Source organism: Lynx rufus, unplaced genomic scaffold (assembly GCF_022079265.1).
Source record: "Lynx rufus isolate CCGP_SWC_20201006 ecotype Redwood Valley unplaced genomic scaffold, mLynRuf1.p SCAF_1, whole genome shotgun sequence".
NCBI lineage: Eukaryota > Metazoa > Chordata > Mammalia > Carnivora > Felidae > Lynx > Lynx rufus.
The window spans coordinates 28,796,293-28,821,292 of record NW_025814823.1 but is presented as its reverse complement, the minus strand read 5'-3'; the positions used below and the strand labels follow the sequence as shown (position 1 = coordinate 28,821,292).

At 37.0% G+C, this 25,000-nt stretch overlaps 1 protein-coding gene across 1 annotated transcript in view; it reads right to left on the bottom strand.

The window, feature by feature from the left end:
• VWA8 (von Willebrand factor A domain containing 8) overlaps positions 1-25,000 on the bottom strand; it is a 374,773-nt gene that overhangs the window by 146,215 nt on the left and 203,558 nt on the right. Inside the window, exons 26-29 of the mRNA XM_047074862.1 lie at positions 10,184-10,259; positions 7,675-7,810; positions 4,312-4,431; positions 1,192-1,397 (exon numbers count right to left, since the gene is read on the bottom strand). Of these exons, the coding sequence (XP_046930818.1) occupies positions 1,192-1,397; positions 4,312-4,431; positions 7,675-7,810; positions 10,184-10,259 (538 nt within the window). The remainder of the gene's footprint in view (positions 1-1,191; positions 1,398-4,311; positions 4,432-7,674; positions 7,811-10,183; positions 10,260-25,000) is intronic.

Genomic DNA, 25,000 nt, shown 5'->3' with positions numbered 1-25,000 from the left:
AACTTTAGCAGATGTTTACTAGCCTGGTCAGATAATTAGATAGGAGGTAATATATACATTTTCTTTTTAATGTTTGCTGTGATCTTGGTATTTTCCTTTTCAAATAAATATTAGAATTTGAAGGGCAACAGTTCTTTCTCTCAAATGTTAAATCAGTGCTCAGATCCTGTTTGGTGACTTCCATTGCTTTCTGAAACCTCCGGCCTTTAAAATGAGTAGCAGATTGACCAAATTAAAAAAAAAAAAATGCTATTTACATAGATAGAACAAAGTGTTGAGTATCTGTACAGAAGTATTTAGAGAAGTCACAGGTCTATGAATAAATGAAAGAATAGATAAAGGAGCAAGAAAAGAAGGGAAGAAGAATATAAAAAGTACAGTGAATAAAGAAACCAAATGGCAGAGGGAAAGAAAAATATTACTAACAGCTACATTTACACTGGTTGTGCACTCTGGGTCCCTTGTTGGCTGTGTCTTGATTTTCTTTAGGCACTGGGGTCTGAGCTGGACTTTTCATGGTTTTAATATGCAGAATAAAGCTTTTTATTTCCCTTTCTAGATTTTCCTTAGAGAGTTGGGGATGGGTCAGAGGTCAAGAGTCATTAGGTTGTGACTTCTAGCTTAGAGACCATTATTTGTTATAAAAGTAGACCTGACCTGGGTTTTTTGTTTTCTTTATGAAGGTGGACCATATATTGTACACAGCTACAAAGAATTACATTCTCCTGCCCATTTATTCTATCTTATAAAACTTTCTTACAGTATTTACAGGCATATAATAAATACTGTTCTTACTGTGTTTTCTATTTTCACATCTTTTGTTTTCAAAATGAAAATATTTTTCACTCAGATACCTCATGCTTGTTGTATAAAGTCAAATAGTGGTAAAGTTTCCCTGCTGTCTCATTCTGTCTTCCCTCACCCCCCAAAAAACCTCCACCAAATTTCCTAGCTCCTTGGTAATGGCCATGGCACAGACCTTCACTTACATCAATTCAAAGGCTTCAATGTAAAATGTTCATCAGTCTTCCAGATTTAAAATTTAGATTACAAACACTTCTTATTATATCACCTAAATTGGTATTATATTTTAGAAATTAAAAGACTTGGTATAAATTAAGCAGTCTAAAAAAAAAAAAAAAGAAGACTGATGGTTTCTTTTAAATCTTTATGCACAGGCACGTGCCATACCTGTAAATGTTTCACTATGTTGACGACTTCTCTGGTAGAATAAGGATAATTAATAGTCCCCTGGTCAGCTAAACTCCTCAGTTCTCCAAAGGCAGCCACGAGCTTCTGAAGGATGGGCTCAGGCACATCTGGTCCATATTGCCTGAGCATTTCAAGCTCTGAATGGGGTTTGGGATTATCAACTGCATGGCAGCTAAAGATATCACCTGTAAGAAAAAAAAGATTCACATTCAGTATGCAAGTAATCCATTATAATGCCATAGGAGATACAGGATGGTCGTTTAAAGAGACCTGGTTGTTCATCAAAGCACTTCTATTTTAAAATATATAAAACTGCACAGAAAGCCCATCCAATGATAGAATGGTACAGAGAAGAAATGACTAGAACAAAAGAAAAGGAAACTGACAGATGTGTGATTTATTCTTCATAGATTTCTGTTAAAAATTATATAATATTTAAATACAATTTCACTGGGAGATGCTCAAATATAAAAGCCAAAAATAGAGAGGCCTGTGTCTCTGCCAATCCCACTTCTTTCCCCCACAGGCACCCAATATTAACAGTTCAGTATTTGTTCTTCCATAACTGCATTAGTCTTTTTAAAAATACATGGGACGCCTGGGTGGCGCAGTCGGTTAAGCATCAGACTCATGATCTCACCTCAGGTCATGACCTCACAGTTCATGAGTTCCAGTCCCACATCCTGCTCTGCACTAATGGTGTGGAGACTGCTTGGGATTCTGTCTCCCATTCTCTCTGCCCCTCCCCCTCTTGTACGCACGCATGTGTGCATGTCTTCTCCTCTCTCTCTCAAAATAAATTAATTAAAAAATACATACATACAAACACAATTTTGGTGATTTATTCATTTTCTATTAATTGGAAAATACTCTTCATACAGTTCTGGAATTTTTAATTTTAACACATGTTGAACATTTTCAGAAATGACATATATCTGTCTCATATGCATGTTTCTTTATGTATACCAAGATGGGGGAATTAGTATCACTGCTCTATACACAATTTATATCTTGCGCAGATTGCTAGAACTTACACAAAATATTTCAACCATAATTTAGGCAACTGAGATTATACTAGTACCATATAATCTATGCTCAAGAGAGATGGGTTTCTCATATTAAAAGTTCATGTAATTCTACTGATGCACAAACCAAGAGATTGGGGGCCAAAGGAAGTTAAAGTAAATAGCTTTGCATTATTTAATATGATCATTTTATGTTTTTTAAGTTTATTTATTTATTTATTTTGAGAGAGAGAGAGAGTGTACACACATACATGTAAGTCAGGGAGGTGCAGAGAGAGAGAGGGAGAGGGAGAATTCCAAGCAGGTTCCATACTGTCAGTGCAGAGCTGACACAGGGCTTGATCCCATGAATCATGACATCATGACTTAGGTTGAAATTAGGCCACCCAGGTTCCCCACCCAGGTGCTTAACTGATTAAGCCACCCAGGTTCCCCACCCAGGTGCTTAACTGATTAAGCCACCCAGGTTCCCCAATATGTTCATTTTAGAAAGAACCTTCTAGTTCTCAAAAATCATTCAAAATCATAATTTATCATTATTACATATTTATAAAAGTAACTGAATAAAACACAAGCCATGATAACTTCAAGCTTGTAGCTCATAGACTAAACCTGTTCAAACACAAACACAAAGTATATTTTTTTGCTGAAGATCAAATGTAACATGAATGTAAAATGATAATTAACCACTCATTCATTCATTCATTCATCAAGTAATTATTATTTTTTCATCAAGTAATTATTAAGTATCTTCCATGAGCCAAGTACTACTCTAGGTATTTTATATACATCAGTGATCAAAAACACAAAAATTCCTGTCCTCATGAAGTTTATGTTCTGGCAATGAACAGGAAGTATAAATATTAGAAACCATTTGTTTCAGAGAAGAAAAAAGTCATACTATAGGATATCAGAAATGGTAATGATGGTGGAGGTGAGTCAGGTAGTCCTTGTGGAGAAGGTAACATCTGAGCAAATGCAGGTATTGGTGGGGAAAGAGCACTTCAGGCAGAGGGTACAGCTAAAGTGAAGACCCTAAGGCAAGCATACTTCATATGTTCAAGGAAGACACAGGAGAACAGAATGGCTTAAAAAGAATGAGTGATGGGAAGAGCATCATAGAATAGAACCGACATGAAGTCATAAGAGGATGTGGGAGACATATTGAATGCTCTTCTGTATAAATTCTACACAGGTACAAGCATATTCATATATACATATCCCTCTTGCCTTTTGGTTTTTTAACTAATTCAAATGGTAGACTACTCTTCTGACTTATTATTTCACTTAATATATTTTAAAGATTTTTTTTTTTGATCAGCATAGGTAAACTTACCCCATTCTTTTTTTAACTGCTGCATAGCACCTTAGTGTGTGGACAGCACAGAGTTTCTTTATCCAGTCCCATTTGGATGGACATTTGGGTTGTTTCCATTGTTTTGCTACCATAAACAATGCCATATTGCCTATCTTTGTATTTCAATCATTGCATGGGTGAATTCTCTTGAAAAAATTCAGATACAGAATTGCTAGATCAAAAATCCTACTGAGCCTGCTCCATGTTGAGTATGAAAATTACTGGTATCTAGAATCACCTACTTGCCATAGAGAAGTGAATTCCTTCTTAAAGGCTCTTGTTGATAGAAGTCTGTCTCAGGGCCTCTCTGATCCGTGTTAATCAGTCTCCTCAGAGCTGGTCTCAAACTCTTTTGTACTTACGGGGATGTGACAAAAACCAAACACTGAAAATCATTTCTGATTTTGTGTTTTATTCTAAGAGACCCCAAGCAACAAACATAGTATAACTGTTTGAGCAAACAGGCTCTGGAATCAGACACTTAGATATGAAGCCCAATTCTCATATTCATTGTGTAAGTGACTCCAGAAAAGGTGACTCTCTCTGAAAATCTGATATTCTCCTTCTCTCAAAAGGAGATAACACATACTCTCACAAGGTGTTTGCGATGATGACACAGCATATGGTAGCATTCAGTGACAGCCACCTCATACTGTTACTAAGACAATAGTATTATTATTGCTATTGTTTTTGTTATTGTTATCATTATTATTTTACCTAAAGTGCCGAAGAAATCATTGCCTAAGAAAGGAAATCCAGGTCTGTTGGCCAGAACAATCATTCTAAAATCAGGATGAATCACAATAACGTTTTCTCTTCCATTGACATTAGCAGAATCTGAAAAACATAATTTCTCCTTAGTCTTTATTGATATTTAATAATTCTTAAGAATTTCAAGTTACAGCATTTAAAATAATATAAGTAGCCAATTAAAAAAAAAAACCTAAAAATCTGGTTGTGTCAATTTGGTTATGGGGAAAAAAAAAAACTTCCTTGAGAAAGTTTGCTTAAGAACAGAACACTGATTACGCATATACTGAATTTTACAGGAACTTATATTTTTATGTAAATTCAATGTAAATCTAAAAAGCAAACTTGCCCAAATATTATCTTACAGTATTTAAACTTGGCTTGAGATACATTATTCCTTAAAAAAAAAAGAGGTAAGAATCTATAACGAAGGATAATCCAAAGGATACCCAAAAGATAATCCAAACATCCTTCTATTTTCATCAAATCAGTAGCTGCATCACTTTGCTAACAGCCTGCCATCATGCAGCTAGGAAGTGATTCCTGGTTTAGACTATGTGCCCTGAAACTTAACACAGAATAAAGGTCTTGAACACCTAGTCAGCTCATTCGTGCAATGTTGATTTATTTCCAATTAAAGGATTCTACTTTAGTTCTTAAAATACATAGTTTCTTTTTTTTTTAATTTTTTTTTAACGTTTATTTATTTTTGAGACAGAGAGAGACAGAGCATGAACAGGGGAGGGTCAGAGAGAGAGGGAGACACAGAATCTGAAACAGGCTCCAGGCTCTGAGCTGTCAGCACAGAGCCCGACGCGGGGCTCGAACTCACAGACCGTGAGATCATGACCTGAGCCGAAGTCAGACGCTTAACCGACTGAGCCACCCAGGCGCCCCTAAAAGACATAGTTTCAAGTTGACTGAAGCTTTCTTTGTCTTAAGGAAACTGAATATGGTATTCTACTGGCTGATGTACATTTCAGATAGAACTGCTAGTCTGGACAATAATTTCAGATGGTAAAAACTTTATTGTGATTATTTTAAGAAGAAACACTTGTCATCTGGGTTTATTTAAATTCCAGCTTTTAAAATGAATAGTTATGTAGCACCTGCAGTTTTATTTGAGATGAGCCTGTACGAACCTACACTTCTACTTTTTAATATAATCTTTCAAATATGCCATATATTCGTGTACTAAATACAATCAACAATCTTAATGTTTGATCTCCATTAATTTAGCAGTGGTAAATAAACCAGTATGTGTCACAGGCAAAATTTAATTAGTTAGTTAATTAAAATGAAAATGACAATAAAAAATAAAAACTTAAAAAGGAAATAAAATGGAAAACATAGCCTGAGAAGTGATGCTTTATGAAACCATGTTCAGAAGAGCTTCAGGGGCTCTTGTGTTTAAAATGTTGTCTACAATTAAATTTGAGTTTAAAAATTAGGACGACTCTTTTTCTTCTAGACTATTCTCCAAAAATGTATTGGATAATGTAAAGGGTTACCAAGAGATAATTACTCTTTAACTACAATTTTCAGCAATTCTTTCTTGTTATCCATTTACTATTTTCAAAATGCATCTATGAAAGTCAGGCAGAATTTTTTTTTTTTAATGTTTGTTTATTTCTGATACCGAGAGAGACAGAACATGAGTGGGGGAGGGGCAGAGAGAGAGAGGGAGACACAGAATCTGAAGTAGGCTCCGGGCTCCCAGCTGTCAGCACAGACCCCGACGGGGGGCTCGAACTCACAAACCGTGAGATCATGACCTGAGCTGAAGTTGGTCGCTCAACAGACTGAACCACCCAGGCACCTCAAAAGTCAGAATTAGGCAGAATTCTAATCCTGAAAGTCTGAATGATCTAGGAGATCGTATTCAGGCTGTCTAACTCAAATGCTCATTTCTCCCACAAATTCACTGTGAAGTTGAAATATTAAAATATCTTTATTAGTGCTGAGTTTCCTAGGCTCAGAAATAGCCATCTTGAAATACTAACATCTAAGAAAAACACCTCTGGTGATGCACCTGCACATTTTTAATGGGGTTTTCTTTACATCCTCACTTTGCATACTGAAGGTTTTAGTTATTAGTCTCAATTTGTTTGATTACCTGCTATCGGCTATATATATTTTCAGTGACTAGTTATAGATGTTCAAGTCTTCTCATCACACAAAAAAATTAAATTAGAAACTAGAAAAGGGGCACCTGGGTGGCTCAGTCTGTTAAGCGTCCGACTCCGGCTTAGGTCATGATCTCACAGTGTGAGTTCAAGCCCTGCATCGGGCTCTGTGCTGACAGCTCAGAGCCTGGAGCCTGCTTCAGATTCTGTGTCTCCCTCTCTCTCTCTGCCCCTCCCCCACTTGTGCTCGGTCTCTCTCTCTCTAAAATAAATAAGATGTAAAATAAATTAAAAAATTTAGAAACTAGAAAATATTCTGACATTACATTAGACAGTTTTTCTTTGTAGGTTAAACAGACTGATGAGATTCATCGATCTACATTTTTGCTAACAAGAAAAAATTCGATCAATCAATCAATCAATCAATAAAAAGGAAGAAGGTAGTCCAAAACAGAGGATAACTTCTTCCCGAGGTAGGAGTGTGTGTGTGTGTGTGTGTGTGTGTGTGTGTGTGTGTGTACACATATTCACATGTATGTATGACAAATATATATATATAATAAAATGCCTGGCAATTTTTCTAATTATAATGAGTAATAATAACATTAATTTTAACATTATAAGCAATAGAACATGCTAGAGCTTTTTAAAAAATTCAGATAATGATGAAGGAAATTAAATTACACACAAATCATGGACAAATGAGTATAATAAAAATGATATGTTAGGGGTGCCTGGGTGGCTCAGTCACGTAAGTGCCCGACTTCAGCTCAGGTCATGATCTCATGGTTCGTGGATTTGAGCCCCATGTCAGGCTCTGTGCTGACAGCTCAGAGCCTGGATCCTGCTTCAGATTGTGTCTCCCTCTCTCTCTGCCCCTCCCCTGCTCACGCTGTATCTCTCAAAAATGAATAAATGTTAAAAAACATTAAAAAAATTATATCTTAGTATTCTCAGAGTAGAAAAATATAAAGCTGATTTGACCTAAAACCACTATGAAAATTTTCACAGATGCTCTCTGACTATAAAAATGTGAGACAAATATTGATTCAGATGTATTGATTTTTATAAATGACTGTCAATGCAAACAACTTTAGTTATATGGAACTTATGTTTGTTACTTGTAGAAAAATGGCCAGCTAAGTGTGTGATTTGATACCAAAGATGTGAAATTTGCGTATATTGAAAGCTTTTTTATACTCACTTGCAACAATGCGTCTTCCATCTGCTAGAATCATTTCTCCATTTTCTACTAGAGTTTTTAAAATACAGGTGACATTTGTTGGGGCTTTGTCTGCCTCATCTACCACCAGAACATGACCCAACTTTACTGCTTTAACCTTTGAAGACAGAACATTTATCATAAACAAAAAAATAAAAGCAAATGTCTTTAAAATTTTTTCACTCATTGCTTTGGATTTATACTAGTAGCTAGTTTTACTTAAGTTATGGATACACTATCACAAAAAAAAAATGTGTAGCAGAGCTGGAAACAAAATTTATAGATCACCTCTAAAAGCTTCACATAGTTACTAAATTGTTAACTCTGCAGTAATCAATTTATTCCCCTTTGGCAACATAATTATTCCTATGTTGGTGATGTCCACATTTCACACCCCAGAGTAGGGGAGATTTAAAACAAGCGAAACAAATACAGAAACTAGAGTTCCATGGCGGTTAAGAAGACTGAGACATCACAATCAAGAGTGGATATCAGAACACTGCATTTGTTATGGCTCTAAAGGAGTGGGGGATTTCAATAGATCAGAATGGATGGTCAAGAGGTGGGTATTCAATATAAAGGGAATCACTGGTCAAACTCAAGAAATCCTGAGGCACAATGAGGGAAGAGGGAATATGAGTAGTCTATCTTGGCTGAAGCAGAGGTTAAATGTAAGAAAGAAAAAAGAAAACAGGGTCTGAAAGAGTAGATAAGGTCTCTGTTAATTTGTCACCAGAGTGACAAATATGTACTTTATCTCATTAAGTAATCAATTCGTAAAGATTTATGAGTTCAGGCATGATAGGAATGGAGGCTGGAACTACACTTTAGGATGTTTAATGCTGCAGTGATATGCAGAGTAGACTAAAAGGGGATTACCATAATAATCTGGTAAAAAAGCAGTTTGAGGGACCTGGTTTTAAGGGAAGAGGCATGGAAAAGTGGAAATAAAAAGTATTAAATTGATCTGAAGAGTTTTCTTCTTTTAAGTTTTTAAAATTTATTTTGAGAGAGAGAGAGAGCGCACATGGGGGCACAAGTGGCAGAGGGGGAGAGAGAAAGAGAGGGAGAGAGAGAATCCCAAGCAGGCTCACAGAGCCTGATGTGGGGCTCGATCTAATGAATCGTGAGATCATGACCTTCGGTGAGATCAAGAGTCGGATGCTTAACCCATTGAGCCAACCAGGCACCTTGATCTGAAGTTTTTTGGACATATAATCTATAATCTTGGCAACTGATTACATGGGAAGTAAGGAAAGGAAAAATAAGAAAGAATCCTAGGTCTTAGGTGTCTGAATAAGTGGTGACGTTATGAAGAGAAAGGTAAAAATAAAAGCTAGGAAAAACTCTTAAAAACATTTTAAGAGGGGGGCACCTGGGTGGTTCAGTTGGTTACACATCTAGCTCCTGATTTCAGTTCAGGTCATGATCTCATGGGTCATGAGTCTGAGCCCCGCACTGGGCTCCAGGCTGACAATGCAGAGCCTGCTTGGGATTCTCTCTCTCTCTCTCTCTCTCTCTCTCTCTCTCTCTCTCTCTCTCTCTCACTCTGCCCCTCCCCTGCTTTCTCCCTCTCTCTCTCAAAATAAATAAGTGAACTTAAAAAAAGAAAACATTTTAAGAGAGTAGATGGGGGAAATACTCAATGAATTTAAATGTAAACCCAAAGCTTATTTTTTTAATGAACCATATAATAAATTTTCCTCATTACATAGTTTTGACAAATAATTTTACAGATTGAGAAACAGATGATTGCCTCTACCACAAATATTCATATTCTAAAAAAACTGATAAGGGTTCTTCTGTTTAATTTTAGGGTAAAAATGAACTGAATTAAAAAAGAGGGAGAAAACATAGAGCTTTCAAACACTAATCCAACCCCAGCCTTTACATCTCTGTTCAGGGAAAGTCAGACCCAACCTGGGAGAATTCAGGAGTGAGATTCTAAAGACTTCAATCACTTCAAAAAGCTCTGGACCAGAGAGGTTCTTATGTTGGCATATTTGTGCCATTACCACAAAGGGGCTATCTACACAGAGGGACAGGCCTGGCAGGCCAGGATTATTTTGGGTCTTATGTAAGAAGTTGAGGGATGGGTCTTTCCAGCTACCCAAAACACTGGGCTAATATTTTATTCATTAAAATCATTTAAAAAAATTCTAGAAGCATTATCTAATTTTAAACACTACACATTTGAAAACAGCCAAGTTTTTTTTCCTTAATTCTGGAATGATAAAGAAACCATTAGAGGATTTCTATCATTCCCTAAATCACCTGGAAGAGAAAAGAACAGAATAAGAAAACATTTTATTTTCTCAATGATTTGTATTTAAATATCTACTCCCCAAATGACATATGAATGAGTGTTTTCCAGGTAAGACTGAAATTCATTGAAATCTATGGGATATTGACAAATCCCTCTCAAAGGCTGAACTACAACTATCATTCAGAAAAATAGAGTTGAGAATATTCATATAGTTGGATTACTAACCAAAGGTGAGTCTTCGTATACAATCAGTCCATCTTTAACAGAAGGCTGAAGAGTAAGGGTTTGTACTGTGGTGTCCCTGAAGTTAAACCGAAACATTTTACAGTTAGTAAGAAAATAAACAGACATGAATAAAAATATAGCACAGGAGGACTTCTTTTCAAATTTTTATTCACCACCCACTTTTCTCAAAATGAATAATAACAAATGAAATTCCATTTAGCAACAGTATTTTGTGGATGTAAATATGAATTACAGGGTTTGGAAATCAATCCAGGTTTACAGATTATCCAGGTTCTTTACTTCTCCTTTCCTTTCTAGTAATTTCCTTTGTGACCATTTCACTCCTCAAAATCACCTCCTGAGAGTGAGGAGGAGAAATTAAAAATATATATATTTACATTAGAGAAATAATATTTATATTATCTGAAAGGAATTTTGATGGTGACTTTGGTGATGACTGGCATCCTGACATGACCAATTAAGGCAAGTGTATGAATTCCACATTCTGGCCCAATCTGCCCACAGCATGTGCAAAAGCCAGACTGTCTTACCTCCCTCCAGCAACCACAGGCTTTTGAACATTTCTGCTAGGATTAAGACAATCCATTCCATTTTTTTTTTTTTTAAGTGGTTTCTTTTTTTTTTTTTATATGAAGTTTATTGACAAATTGGTTTCCATACAACACCCAGTGCCCATTCCATTTTCTTAAATCTATTTGCTAGATGTGCCAGACCTTCCTTTAGATCAGAATATTCAAATTATTATTTTTTTTTTAATTTTTTTTTCAACGTTTATTTATTTTTGGGACAGAGAGAGACAGAATATTCAAATTATTATTTTTTTTTTAAATTTTTAGATCAGAATATTCAAATTATTATTTTTTTTAATTTTTTTTTTTCAACGTTTATTTATTTTTGGGACAGAGAGAGACAGAGCATGAACGGGGGAGGGGCAGAGAGAGAGGGAGACACAGAATCGGAAACAGGCTCCAGGCTCTGAGCCATCAGCCCAGAGCCTGACGCGGGGCTCGAACTCATGGACCGCGAGATCGTGACCTGGCTGAAGTCGGACGCTTAACCGACTGCGCCACCCAGGCGCCCCCAGAATATTCAAATTATTAATAGTGAGCTCTCTTGATGTTACATACGTTCTCACATGATGAGATAGGAAATTCGTATCATCTATGAATTACTTTTACCAAAAATGTGTATATAAGCTGCAGGTGATAGGTAGGTCCAGACACATTTAAGGGGATCAATTCTATATCTTCATCTTCTACATATATGCTCTCTTTAAAATAAAAAATTCTATGGCCATCTTGATCATATCACATAGAGAATTAAATTACTTTTAAAATGTGAGTAGCACTTTTCTTTATAAGAATTGAAGGTTGCCTTTTCAAATTTCTCTATCACTTATCAAGTAATATGTGGAGTTATACCTGTGTTCTTTTGAGTACCTACTATGTGTGAGGCCATACTTGGAATGTGAACTTCAGACCTTAGTGTTATAATATGCTTCTGAAACTTTTCCCCAAATGTTAACATTTATCACCATCTATTAAAATTATAAAATGTGTATTTATTTAAAAAACTGATAAATACTATATGACAATGACAAACCAAGCAAACTTAAGATATCTTTCAAGTAAGTTTTTGCTTTAGCAAAACAAATTTAATCAAAATAAGTGAATTGCTTTGACAGGCAGCTGTGGAGTAGTAGAAAGAAGACATTGGAATCAGACCAATCAGGATTCAAATTCTAGTTCTTATCACTTATTAGCCACCTGATCTTGGGTAAGTAATACAATCCACCCAGGAGGATCGATGACAGAACACTTGGAAAGTACCTAGCACAGCATATGGCAGATATAAAGAGTGTAACTACACATCAGCCTTACCAGTTTGTTATCATTTCTGCTGTTAGGACTGAAAGTTCTTGCCTGTCTAACTTCTACCTGATCTTCAGGTCTTGAGTGTAGACGGTGTTTCTTGGAAATCCCCACCATGACCCTTTCTAAAAAGACCAGGTTAGGTGACCCTATTGCATGTTCCCTTTGAGCCCTGGATCTCCTCTATTTCAACCCTTAACACACTATATTCTAATTACTTATCTTAATATCTTTCTACATAGACTGTAAGATTTAAGAAGGTAGACCACATCTACCTGTCCCTCATCCAGTTCCCTGCATCTAATGGACATCTGGCACATAGAATACATTTAATACATATTCGCTGAATAAATGAATGCATGAATAAAATGACAAAAATGCTAAAAGTTAAAAGTCAACACTGTGGCTTATAACACAACATATAGTATGTGGATTTCCAAATTTATTGGACCAGGGACCCTTTTTTTTTTTTTTTTTTAAACACAGAATCTGGAACTATAGAATCCACTTCAGTAAATGTTGGGTTAGATTAAGGCTGACTCTACTAGATATAAGAAATCTTTTTTTTTAATTTTTTTTTCAACTTTTTTTATTTATTTTTGGGACAGAGAGAGACAGAGCATGAACGGGGGAGGGGCAGAGAGAGAGGGAGACACAGAATCGGAAACAGGCTCCAGGCTCCGAGCCATCAGCCCAGAGCCTGATGCGGGGCTCGAACTCACGGACCGCGAGATCGTGACCTGGCTGAAGTCGGACGCTTAACCGACTGCGCCACCCAGGCGCCCCAAGAAATCTTTTTTATTAATTTATAAGTGTTTATTAGAAAGTACAGTCATATTGAGAAGTACACTTGCAGTTGACTAGTCAAGGGAGTATGGAAGACCTTGTTTACGGCCATCATGGACTCCAACTGAGTTGAATTTAGACTTATTGTAGTGAGTAACTCCTCCATCAGTGTCCTCACATACCAGGGCTTGAACAGGTATGTTGGCAATACAATTATTGACATTTATAATTTCTAGACTACCTAACTTATCTGCACCTAGCTTGAAAGGCTTTTCCCTCTAATTTGACGAAACAGCAAGTGGCTTCTTGAGTTAATTCCCTGGAGTCTGGTCTATTGCTCTTCCTGATCTCTATTCCAAGCTCCCACCCCAATGATTCTGGCTCTCATGGGTCTGATACCTGCCTTATTATCTACTGCTTCCTATAGCCCAAGCACTAACACTTTACAAAGAATCGGATACCACTTTTAATGTTGGCTAAAATTCAAATTCAGATGTGTTTGAAATAAAGCCTTGAGGATGTTAAGAAAAGTGAAAACAAAACATACGGTGACAATTTATTGGTGCTTATCCACTTTTAGTATGAACACAATGTTTCTTATGCAGTGTAATGATATCTAGTCATATGTCCATTTTCTCTATTCCTGGGTCTTACAAGTTTTCTATAAGACATACTTTATGCTATCTTCTGCTAAAAAATTAATTTTTAGAGTTTTAAGCAAACAAGAACACAGTTTAACTAATTTCCCTTAAATTCGTTGTTAATATTCTAGCAATACAGAAGGGGGGTTGGGTGAGGAAGAGAAACAGTGTGTTCACACAGATTTTTATAGCTATATAATGAATTTCTCACTTCATTTGTCACATATTTAATGGGCAACAACATGACACCTTCAAGCACCAAAATGGAAAAAGGAACTCTTGTATCATTGTCAGTGGGAAGGAAATTCAAGCTGAATTCCAATTTTAAAAAGGCAAATGAAATTGTTCTATAACACTTGAATTCTGATAAGATACAACTTGCCAAATTAGATTTATCAAAAGACTTTTGTGCTAGAATTAAAAACCAAAGGTTTGAGGGAACATGCACAAATCAGATGATTTCTAAAAAGGATTACAAATGAGAATAAACACAAATGGAAATCATGGCTTTCAGTGGAGTAGTCTGTGAGAAAGAGGAATTTATAGAAAAAAGGTGGTTTTGTTCTGTTCTTTTTATTGATCTTTCATCATATACATCAAAGGAAAAGCAGAGGTTAGTAAAATGTGTAAAATGATATGCTATTAAAAAATGGATTGGCTTGTATGTCAGTTAAGTTTCACTGGTCATGTAAGAGTGGCAAATAACCTACTATCTTTGCATAGTACTTAATACAATAAGAGAAAGCTTGTTTTTCAAGGTATCTTACAATATCATAAGTTTCAACTTAGTGAAGTGATAAGGTAACCATTATTGTCACAAGCAGCATATGAATTGACTCTTAAAGCCAATATAATGATTATTTTTCTGAAAAGTTGATTAAAATCATTGCTCTGTGTTTAGGAGCATCTTGGATCAAAAGATAATAGTTCTCCACACAAATAGGCAATAACCCTAAGAGAGTATTTTATTTGCTACAATTTCAATTCTATTACAATTTGTTCCTCTCAAGAACATCTCTGAAATATAAGCTTATAAAAGTTTAAATAGAATTAGTAATTTCAACAATAGAGAAGAGAAGGGAATTTAAAACACATCTAAATCACATTTTCTTAGCCTACGGCTTAATTTAAAAAATGGTTTTCAGTACATAACTATTATCTGTAATGCTTGAATTAATTAGAATGTTTAGCTAATCGCTGACATAAATGTTCTCACTTCTCACTATCTTGCAAACTAAAGTTTTCTATCAATTAAAGCCTGTGTAGATAAAGGGGCTACTCAAAGTAGCTGGTGCTACTCTCTATTCTTTTTTTAATTCTGTGATTAAAAAAAATTTTTTTTAATGTTTATTTATTTTTGAGAGAGAGACAGAGCATGAGCAGGGTAGGGGTGCAGAGAGAGAGGGAGACACAGAATCTGACGTAGGCTCCAGGCTGTGAGCTGTCAGCACAGTGCCCAACGCGGGGCTCAAACCCACTATTTGTGACATCATGACCTGAGCCTAAGTCAGATGCTTAATTGACTGAGTCACCTTAGAGTCCCCTTAATCCTGTAATTTTAAAGTTTTTTTTTAAATAGAGTTATTAATGTCTTGATAGTAATTTAAAATCATTCTACATGCAATAAAAATAATTAAGTTGTATAAAGACTAGGTTTTTGTCAAAATAAGGAAAGAAAATTGGCCTCTGGAGAGCAAGCACAATCTGTTCTTGAAATGTTACTTGTAAAGGTACATTAAGCTAATATCTGCTAATTTACTGAAGAGCAAATGATCTCAAAATAGTGATGTTTATTTTAAAAATGATATTTTAGTAAGCTGTGTTTAAATTGGCTTATGGTTAGCTTTCTTTTAGAAAAGCAATAGTAGTTAAACATAAGAGTGAAAGAAGAAAGACGACATATAAGAGTTTCAAATAGCTAACAAAAATTATCTCTAACTTTATGGTTCATTAAATAAAATTGGCTGTAGGAATAGACTAGTCATTAATAGAAGTCAAACATGGGAAAGGAAAGCTGGATCATGGCACATAGGAGACACTTAACAAATATTTGCCAAATATTTCTAAATGAGGGAAGGTCCTGAAAATAGAAGTAAATAGTAATTTCTGCCAATAAGAGATAAGCATAACATTACCCATTGAGAAGTAACGCTGCTGAATGATATTGCCAAGTGGAAAAGAGTTCATGGCATCATCAAGAATATCATTTCCAAAGGCTTATTTTAACTATCAATGAAATGAAGGTAAGGGACACTGATAATTTTCAAAAATAAAACAGAGTGCTACTTAGACATAGCTGAGGCAAACAAATGTTAAGTTGTAAACAATGTGTACAAGCGGTCTGGGCTCTCTCTTGAATAGCAACACACCCTTTCTTACTCTTGCCTGTAAAAGGCAAATGTATTTCCGCCATGTTGGAAGAGAAACTTCTCAAGGACGTCAAACAGAAAGGGCCACTAATATAAGCAGTGTTACCATACAATACAAAAAAAGGAAGACCCAAATTAACTGTGATTATTGCAGTGTTTGTTAAAAACCACCACTGGCCTAACTCTGAGTCCAGATTTAGACGTTGGTCAATCACTTCACCTCTTGAAGCTCAAGATTACTCGTGTCTAAAGAGGGAATTAAAAGAGAATAAATGAGGGAGCAGAGTAGAGTAAAAAGCAAGGAAGATAAAGTGGAGACAGAATATTATTGTTATATGTGCTCTGAATGCTTTGAGGGAAAAGTCTTTTTAATAAGATAAGCAAAATATTATTTCTGCCAAAGTGACTGAAAAGACTCCAGCTCTAAAAATAGCTGTTTTGGAGGACAAATAGTTTATTTAGCAGTCAATCACTCATCACTAATGTGTCCAGATGCAAAAAATCCTAACAAACCATAAAAGAAAGGAAGACATTAGGGGGATAATATTTATGGAAGGAAGTCTACTGTGATGCAACACTGTTCTCTTCAGGGGTAGCTTCTTACTGGGAACAACAGGTAGAAAATAGCCACAGCAAAGTAGTCATCTGATGGAAGCTAAACATTTCAAAATATGCTTAGTTTTCAAAATCTACTTCCCTCCCCACATCTCCTAGCACTGTATTAACACTTATTTAAAAAGAAACTCCTCTAATATTCAAAGCCATGCTGATAATCAAATCTCTTAAAATCTGAAAGATGTGAGTTGTCTAATCTTTAAAAATAAATCTACTAAAATGATATATTTAAAGACTGGATCTTTTGTCTTTCCTCTGAAAGCTAGGTTTCTGGCTTGGTAAATTTTAGGAACTCAAGATGACCTAATTTCTTTGTGGGAACTTCATTTCCTCTTTTCCAGCCCCAAAAAGAAAAACAGTATGCAGGTCCTTTATTACCCTTTGCTCCTAACATTAAACAATGCATTTTCTAATCAGTTCTAAAAAAGGAATAGAAGAACAAAAATGCAGATTAAATGCAAAACTAATGAGTGGGCAAAGATGTACACACAGATGAAACCAGAGCGTGAGGCTGGGGAACACTGTGTCCACTGAGTAAAGCTTTACCAGAAAATACAGTAATGAGTAGTTTATAGTTTTTAAAAGTCTCATTAATTGGGTCACAACAGAAAAGCATGAGAGAGTCAAAAATTAATGTGAATATCTTTTCATATCAGGATATTATCTACTCTTTTATTCAATAAATTTGTATTCAGCATTTATTCATGGGCATTGCTTTGGATGCTGAAGTATCTGTGAACAAAATAGGTAGAAATTTCTTCCCCTGACGAGCTTAAACTCATAATATACTTAAGCGAACTTAACTCACCATACTAATAATGTACCATCTTTGGTACAGTATGAACTAGATCTTGCATGAGATTAAATATCGAAAGATATTTTACCAGAGGCAATTCAAAGAGAGAGAGAGAGAGAGAGAGAGAGAGAGAGAGAGAGAGCGCACGCGCAGGAGGGGCAGAGGGAGAGAAGGAGAATCTTAAGCAGGCTCCACACTCAGTGTGAAACCCGACGTGGGGCTGGATCTCAGGACCCTGAGATCATGACCTGAGCGGAAATCAAGAATCGGACACCTCACCAACTGACCCACCCAGGCACCCCTGAGATACCTGTTTTTGATCACTAAGACAAATGAGAAATAGCCTGCTGCTAAGGAAATCCATCAGAAGACTTAAGTCCACCAGCTCTCCGTGAGACCGGCTTAGCACGTCTCTCATGGTTAACAACCCTAAATACATTTTCCGTGTAATACTTATTGCCTAAAACTCACTATGTAAGTTGCATTTTACATATATCATAATATTATTTGGTATATTATAATCATGAATTATTTTTATCCTCATTTCTGACTGTTCATCAACTTGAAAAAACTCACAATGCTCAGTGTTAAATTTATCACACTTCAACTACTCAAGTCAAATAGAAAATAGTATGTAAATAAGCATTATATTTGAAGAACTCTTCAAGGAAATCCATGTTTAAGTTTTCTGTAATGTACCTATTTTATGAAGTTTTTATGATAGATTTTCTTAAAGGAAGACGCTACTGAATCATAAGAAAAATGAGATATATAACATTCAGAAGCAAAAGTTAAAGAGTTCATTCATTTCAGTCACAGCCATTTTCCAGTATCATTTTAATGGCAGAGAAGGAACAAACACCTCCAAGGACTTAGAGGTCAGGGGACTGGAGCAGAGCTCTAAGCACTTCTTCTTCTTCTTCTTCTTCTTTTTTTTTTTTTGCGATCTTATGTTTTATCTTAAAATTTGCTGGGGATTTTGAAAGCTATTCCATTACATACCTAGGTGTTTCAATGCCAAAATGTTTCAGTCACCAGTAGGAAGACAGCAACAAGGAGCTGAGCCAACACCCTCAGGAAACAGGGTTGAGCTGACGACAGTGGACACTGCAGAGAAAGTTCTGCCCCTGGCCACTTTTGCTCTTCTGGTATCTATCATATTTCTTGAATCCAAATTCAAATAAATGAATGATAACTTGTTTTTCACTTCTATCCTTCCACTTGAACTAACTGCTCGAAAGGACTTTATACTTAAGAAACTTTTTAGTTGTTCCTATGACTGTCCTTCACTGTGAGGACAAGGCATACCATCTATACACAAGGGGATATCACCTATATATCTAGTGCCTGTCACCACACCTCATACCTTCTAGGCACGCAATCAATGTTCACTCAAAGAATGAATGAGGCAAGAGTGTGTTAAACAAATATTACATATTTCCAATGTATAAGGCAGACTTTTAGGTATGACGATTATAAAAGATCAGAGATTCTGTTCTCAGGAAGCACATATGACAGAAAGATAGATGTAAAACAAATATAATCCATGTCAGAGGGTGATAAGGGCAATAACAGAAATTAAATCAAAGTTCAGTGAGAACACATAGGAGAAGGCAATTAATTCTGAGTAAAGAGAACAGAGTGTTGATGATTCAATATGATTTTAACTGATAGGTATGGGTAGAAAATGCTTCCAGACAGAGAAACAGACAAACATGTAGAAGGTCAAGATACAAGAGAAATTTGAGGGAACAAGAGTATGTCTAGAATATAGTTGCACAGAAGGCAGTCGAGCTGGCCAGGTGAGGTGAGCCAGAGTGCACAGTTTTCTTAAATATCATGCTCAAGAGGTTGATTTTCATTTCATGGAAATGAAGAGCCAATCACCTGTTCATTTCCGAGAGAGGACTCTCTAAGCAGATGTCTCAAAGATGGGTGGGAAGGAAGAGATATTGCATTTATTCATTTGTTTAACAAATGTTTATCAAACACCCACCATGTTCCAGACTTGTGCTGGAAGGAGGCAGTTCAAAGACCCATCCTTGCCCTCAGGGAGAGCTCACTGATCAGCCAGGGAGACAGAAGTGGGAACACGTAATTGTGATAAAGAATGACATGTACAATAGCGGAGACTGTTCTAGGTCAGTAGCTCTAAATATACTATCAATCAAAGTTTTTTCTGAGAAGATACACTGTAAAATGTATGAAAACAGTAACAAAAACTGAGCCAACTATGGAAAACAATATCTAAAAAATGCTCTTGGACTTTATTTGTTGATAATACAAACAACTTTCATTCTTATTAAAAATTAAAGGATGTTTTTGGGGGCGCCTGTGTGGCTCAGTCGGTTGAGCGTCTGACTTCGGCTTAGGTCATGATCTCACAGTTCGTGAGTTCGAACCCCACGTCGGGCTCTGTGCTGACAGCTCAGAGCCTGGAGCCTGCTTCAGATTCTGTGTCTCCCTCTCTCTCTGCCCCTTCCCCACTCATGCTCTGTCTCTGTCTCTCAAAAATGAATAAACGTTGAAAAATAAAATAAAATAAAATAAAATAAAATAAAATAAAGGACATTTTGGGGAGAACAAAGTGGTTGATATACTTTATTATTATATGTGTGATTAAAAGGTCTAATCCTAAGTTCAGTTTATTTCAATGCCTGTTTTAATGGTTATTATAGCTGAAAATGAGCTCACAAAGATCTACAGATCCAAATAGAAATGCAGCATTCACTGCACCCCTATAGCACGACATACACTTTTCACTCATTTATCAAACATACAAAGGATTTTAGTACTATTAGGCTTCGGAATTTCCATCCTTCCTGAAGTCTATCAGTGGTTTGGCAAACAAATCAGTGCCACATTTTATATTTTGAACCAATGGGTTCAAACATCATTGAAAATCTTCATTTATAAGGCTTTTAATCATTTGAGGAAATTGTATTTCAAATTGTTTTAGCGCATAGAAGAGACCTTTTAGGACTGTATGATCTATTTCTACATTTCAGCACTCTGACACCGAACGTGGGTTTTCCAGACCCGACAATCTCTTAAGTTTCTGCATACACCAGCTGGCTGTCTACAAGGTAATTCAATTCTGACACTAACTACACGGTGGAGCTAGCACAGATCCCAGTGGGTAAGGGCTCTGTTTCACAAGACTGTCCCCACTTCACTCACCAATTCCAAGTCTCAGGCCTCCCCTACTTTTGATAGACCAGCTCTGAGTCAGGGGTTTCCACGATCCCCTCCTCGGGATCCATAATTTGCTAGAACAGCTCACAGAACGCAGGAAGGCACTTTATGTACTACTCCTGATTTATTACAAAGGCTACAACTTAGGAAGAGCCAAAAGGAAGAGATACAGAAGGCAAGTAATGGGGTGAGAGGGGCTGTGCATTGAGAGGACCAATGTCCTCTCTGGTCAGAGCACCCTCCCAGTACTTCAGCGTATTCGCTAACCCAGAAGCCCTGCAAACCCCACTGTTTGGAATTTTTACAGAGGTTCCATTAAGTGGACACAATTGATTAAATCACTGGCCATTGGCGATTAACTTAATCTTCAGTACCCCTCCTTTCCTCTCCCCAGAGCTAGGGAGCAGGGCTGAAAGTTCCAACCCTCCAATCACATGGTTTCCTGAGGAAATGGGGGGGGGCAGTCTGAAGCTATCCAGGGCCCCAAGAGTTACCTTATTTGCATAAAAAAAGAGTCTTCTCACTCCAGAGATTACAAGGGTTTTAGAACTGGGAAAGAAGATCAGTGTCATAACAGAAAGATACCCTTATTTCTCAGGAAATTACAGGGGTTTTAGAAGCTCTTGTGGCAGAAATGAGAATGAAGATGAAATATATTTTTCTTATTATATCACAATATCACAGGGTGATATGTATTATTTTCAGCAACAAAAAAGCCTAGCAACTGAAACACTTATAAACATCTGATTTTAAAATGCTCTCTCCAGAGATTTTTTAAAGTATTTTCTACTTTACTGTTAGAGCATGACCTTTACCTTGAAGGACCAAATTAAATTTTTTTTTTTTCATTTTTAAAATATTTGTTTATGAGGCATCTCTCTGACGTCGTTTAACACACATCAACAAACTGACCTCTTGACTTTGTAAGAGACGAATGTGTAGGTTTGGCAGATCTTTGAAATACTTTACAATAAAATTTTAAGTGAGACTGTAGTATAAAAGATTTTCATTGTTAGTTCCTATCTCATAACAAGATATTGAAATAATTCTGGCTTTAGTTTACATTTTTTTAAGTTAACCTTATTTATTTTTGAGAGAGAAACAGAGCGAGTGGGGAAGGGACACAGAGCGAGGGAGAAAGAGAATCTCAAGCAGGCTCTGCACAGTCAGCACGGAGTCTGACATGGGGCTTGAACTCACAAACCTCAAGATCATGATCTGAGCTGAAACCAAGAGTGGATGCTTAACTGACTGAGCCACCAGAGTGCCCCATGGCTTTATTTTAAAAGTCTTGGTTTTAAATATGGTATCAAGCTGGTGCCATCCTGTAGGACTTCGTGTAAGTCCACTTTCAACTTCTCTGCGGCAATGTTTTGTTTTGAATCATTATGAAGAGAATATTATTCATGTGTGTTGTCCTCTGTAACCTTACTCCAGAGTCTTTTCTCTTTTCAATCAAATCAGATGCACCATCTGATGGTTTTACTTACATAATTTTCTGTCGGTTTCATTTCATTTATGCTTATATTGTTAATACTATTTTCAAACTGGAGTTCTTTTTCAAGAGTCTTTAAAACCACTGTCCATTATGCGAGGGCTAGCTTAGTTAAAAGTAGGTTAAGTAAGACTTCCCCAGGCAGAGTTGATGAGAAAGGCACTCCAGGCTATAAGAGCTGCACGTGATACTCGGGAATCATAAGCAGTTCATTTGGCTTAAGCATAAGTATGTGGGAGAAAAAGGCTGGAAGTAAGACCAGTGAAGCAGATGAGGCTCAAACTAAGGAGTACAGACTGGATGCTGTTGGCAATGGGAGTCATTAGAGGGTTCTGAGCAGGACAATAAGTTATCAACTTCATTGGCTGGAACAACGGGAAACATAAGAAAGATAGACTGGAGGCTGAGTTCTTAGCCAGGAGACTGCCACAATAATCTAAGCAAGAGAAGAGGAATGGGATTATGGCCCAGAGAAGGAGGGAAGGAGATACTATATCTATTAGAAGGATGGAACTGAAAGGACTTGTTTACAACTCTGGAGTGCAGGAAAATAAACGAATGTAATAGTCCAGGCATGGCCTGTGGCTGTGGGAAAGGAAAAGAGGAAGATATTTAGGAGACTTTAAAAAATGAAGACATGATTTCATAATGAATGACTGTCAAGGTGAAGAGTAGGGAAAGACAAAAGGTACAGGGCTTACAGGCCAGGTGACTGGATACAGGGCTCTGTAAGCACAGAGAGGAAACATCTATTCTTTCCTTCACCAATTCCATAATTAACACTGCATTACTGACACCTGCCATGAACCAGGTCTAGAAAGGGGGCTGGAGAACATTGAAAAAGAAGAGTTGGTAAGAAGAGATGGATATTTTGGATTTGAAATGCCCCAGAGATACTTACGTGGATATTTGTAAAAGAAAAATGCAGATCTAAAGCTAAGAATAGAAGAAGGGGCAGAAGATGTGGCTCTCACCTATATATGGATAGAAGATGATACAGACTTATAGACAGGAGGTTTAATTTTAACTGGCTCCTTACCACATACCAGGCACTGTCCCAGTTACATGTGACATATATCATTTAATCTTTATAACTGTCTGATAAGCTTTGGGCTCAAAGAAGTTACCCAAACTCATGCTTTCCTTCAAAAAATGTGAGGCTTCCATTTTATTTTAGCCCAGTTGTGTAATAAATGGTTCCTGATTTTTGACACAAGGCATTCCTAAACACTGTATCTGAAAACATACTCATAGCCTGGACTGTAGCATTATTGCCATTTAACCAGTTATGAGCAGAAACCGGTAAAAAGTGCTACTAGTTCCAGTGATGCAGCAGCAGAACTGAAGTCCTCGGTGGAAAATGATATCCAATTATATGCAACTGCCCCTGAAGGTTGGTTAAAAATAAAACAAAACCCTCACATTCAGAATGCGTGTGTGTATATAATACAGAAGACACCTCTGTTGGTACGGAGTGCAAAGCTTATAGTCCTGTCTCTTGCTTTATTCAGTTTCACTTGGCTATAGGCTCAGCCCTGCTCAGTTCCTGACTTCCTATTCTAATCAGGGGATAAGGCACATGACTCACTGGTATTGCCCATACAGGTTATAAATCTGATATTTGGGTATTTATAACAAGTTGCATATACTTCTGCCTCTGTTCTCTCCATTTTCTGATTATCACACGAATACTCCCCTTAGTATCAGTATCCCTGGTACCCTATTTCCTCTAATCCTATCACCCTGGGTCAGACCCCAGCTAGGCCTGGGACCTCAGGCTGTTGGCTGGAGTGTTATTCCAACCTATCACTAGCCCATGTTCTCACAGCTCATGGTCATCTGCAATCTTTTATGGATTCATCTTACACTGGGTCAATTCATCCACTGAATCTCTAGAACAGACAAAGCTACTGAAATGCTGGAATGTCTTATTGCAAATTCCACCATAATTATGAAGATGGTCATTGCTGCCAAGCTTACCCATTCACTCCTTATCACATAAGCCTTTAAAACATTTTCACATAATTTCCTTCACAGCATTGATACTTCCCTGTTTATTGTGTTATTTACTGCATATTTCCTCATTACCACTAGAAAGCTTCATGACAGAAATGACCTCAGCTGTCTTGTTCAATGCTGTATTTCTCAAGGCCTAGAACAGTGCTATGGACTGTGCTGTCCCTCAGTAAAGGTTCCTTACGGTATATGCCATTGGCACCCTGCACAGATCTCCTTTACCACCAAATACACCTGGCCCCCGGCTACTGCAGCATGACTTCTGACAACTCATAGCTGCACCCTTCTCCAAAGAACTGCCCTCCACCACTGGGGAGCTACTCTGCCCAGAAATGCCTGGGAGTTAGAGGGTCCCCCTTAACCTCCCCTAGGGGACAGCCCGTAACCAATGACTTACTGATATGGGGGCAAAAAAGGCTGGCCCATCTTGCTTCCAAATGGGATAGCTGAGCAGTGCCATTCATGCTCCAGAGCTCTCTGGCTGAGGCCAGATGGCCTAAAACCTCTCTTTTCCACAGCTGTATCCTAACTCCTTGGCCTCCCTGCAAGTTTTACCTCAAAGCTCTCCCTCTAAAATTACTTACACAAACATTTCCATCTCTGGCTCTGGTTCTAGAATACCTAGCCTAGATATTTGTTGACGGCCTGAAGGCATGAATGATGTAAAAATGCAAACAACAATTCTTAGATTTTTCTAGCGATGTTCTTCGTTCTTCCTGTATGAAATATTATAGCTACATCTCAGTTAATAGAAATTACTTAATGGAGCTGTGAAGTGAGCAATCCCAGTGAGACACAAATCGGCTTACTTGATCTAAACATGTCATGCCCCGTCTGCTCATGTTGTCACTGTTGGCATCATCTGGAGTGTCTGGCCACAGCAATACCTGCCTTCCTTATAAGGAGCCACGCTTTATGAAGCATTTTAGATTTTAGTAAGTAAAAAGACTGGTGAGAAGTATAAGGCACCAGCTCAAGATATTTCTTCACTCTCCCTGCTTCTCAGGGTGCT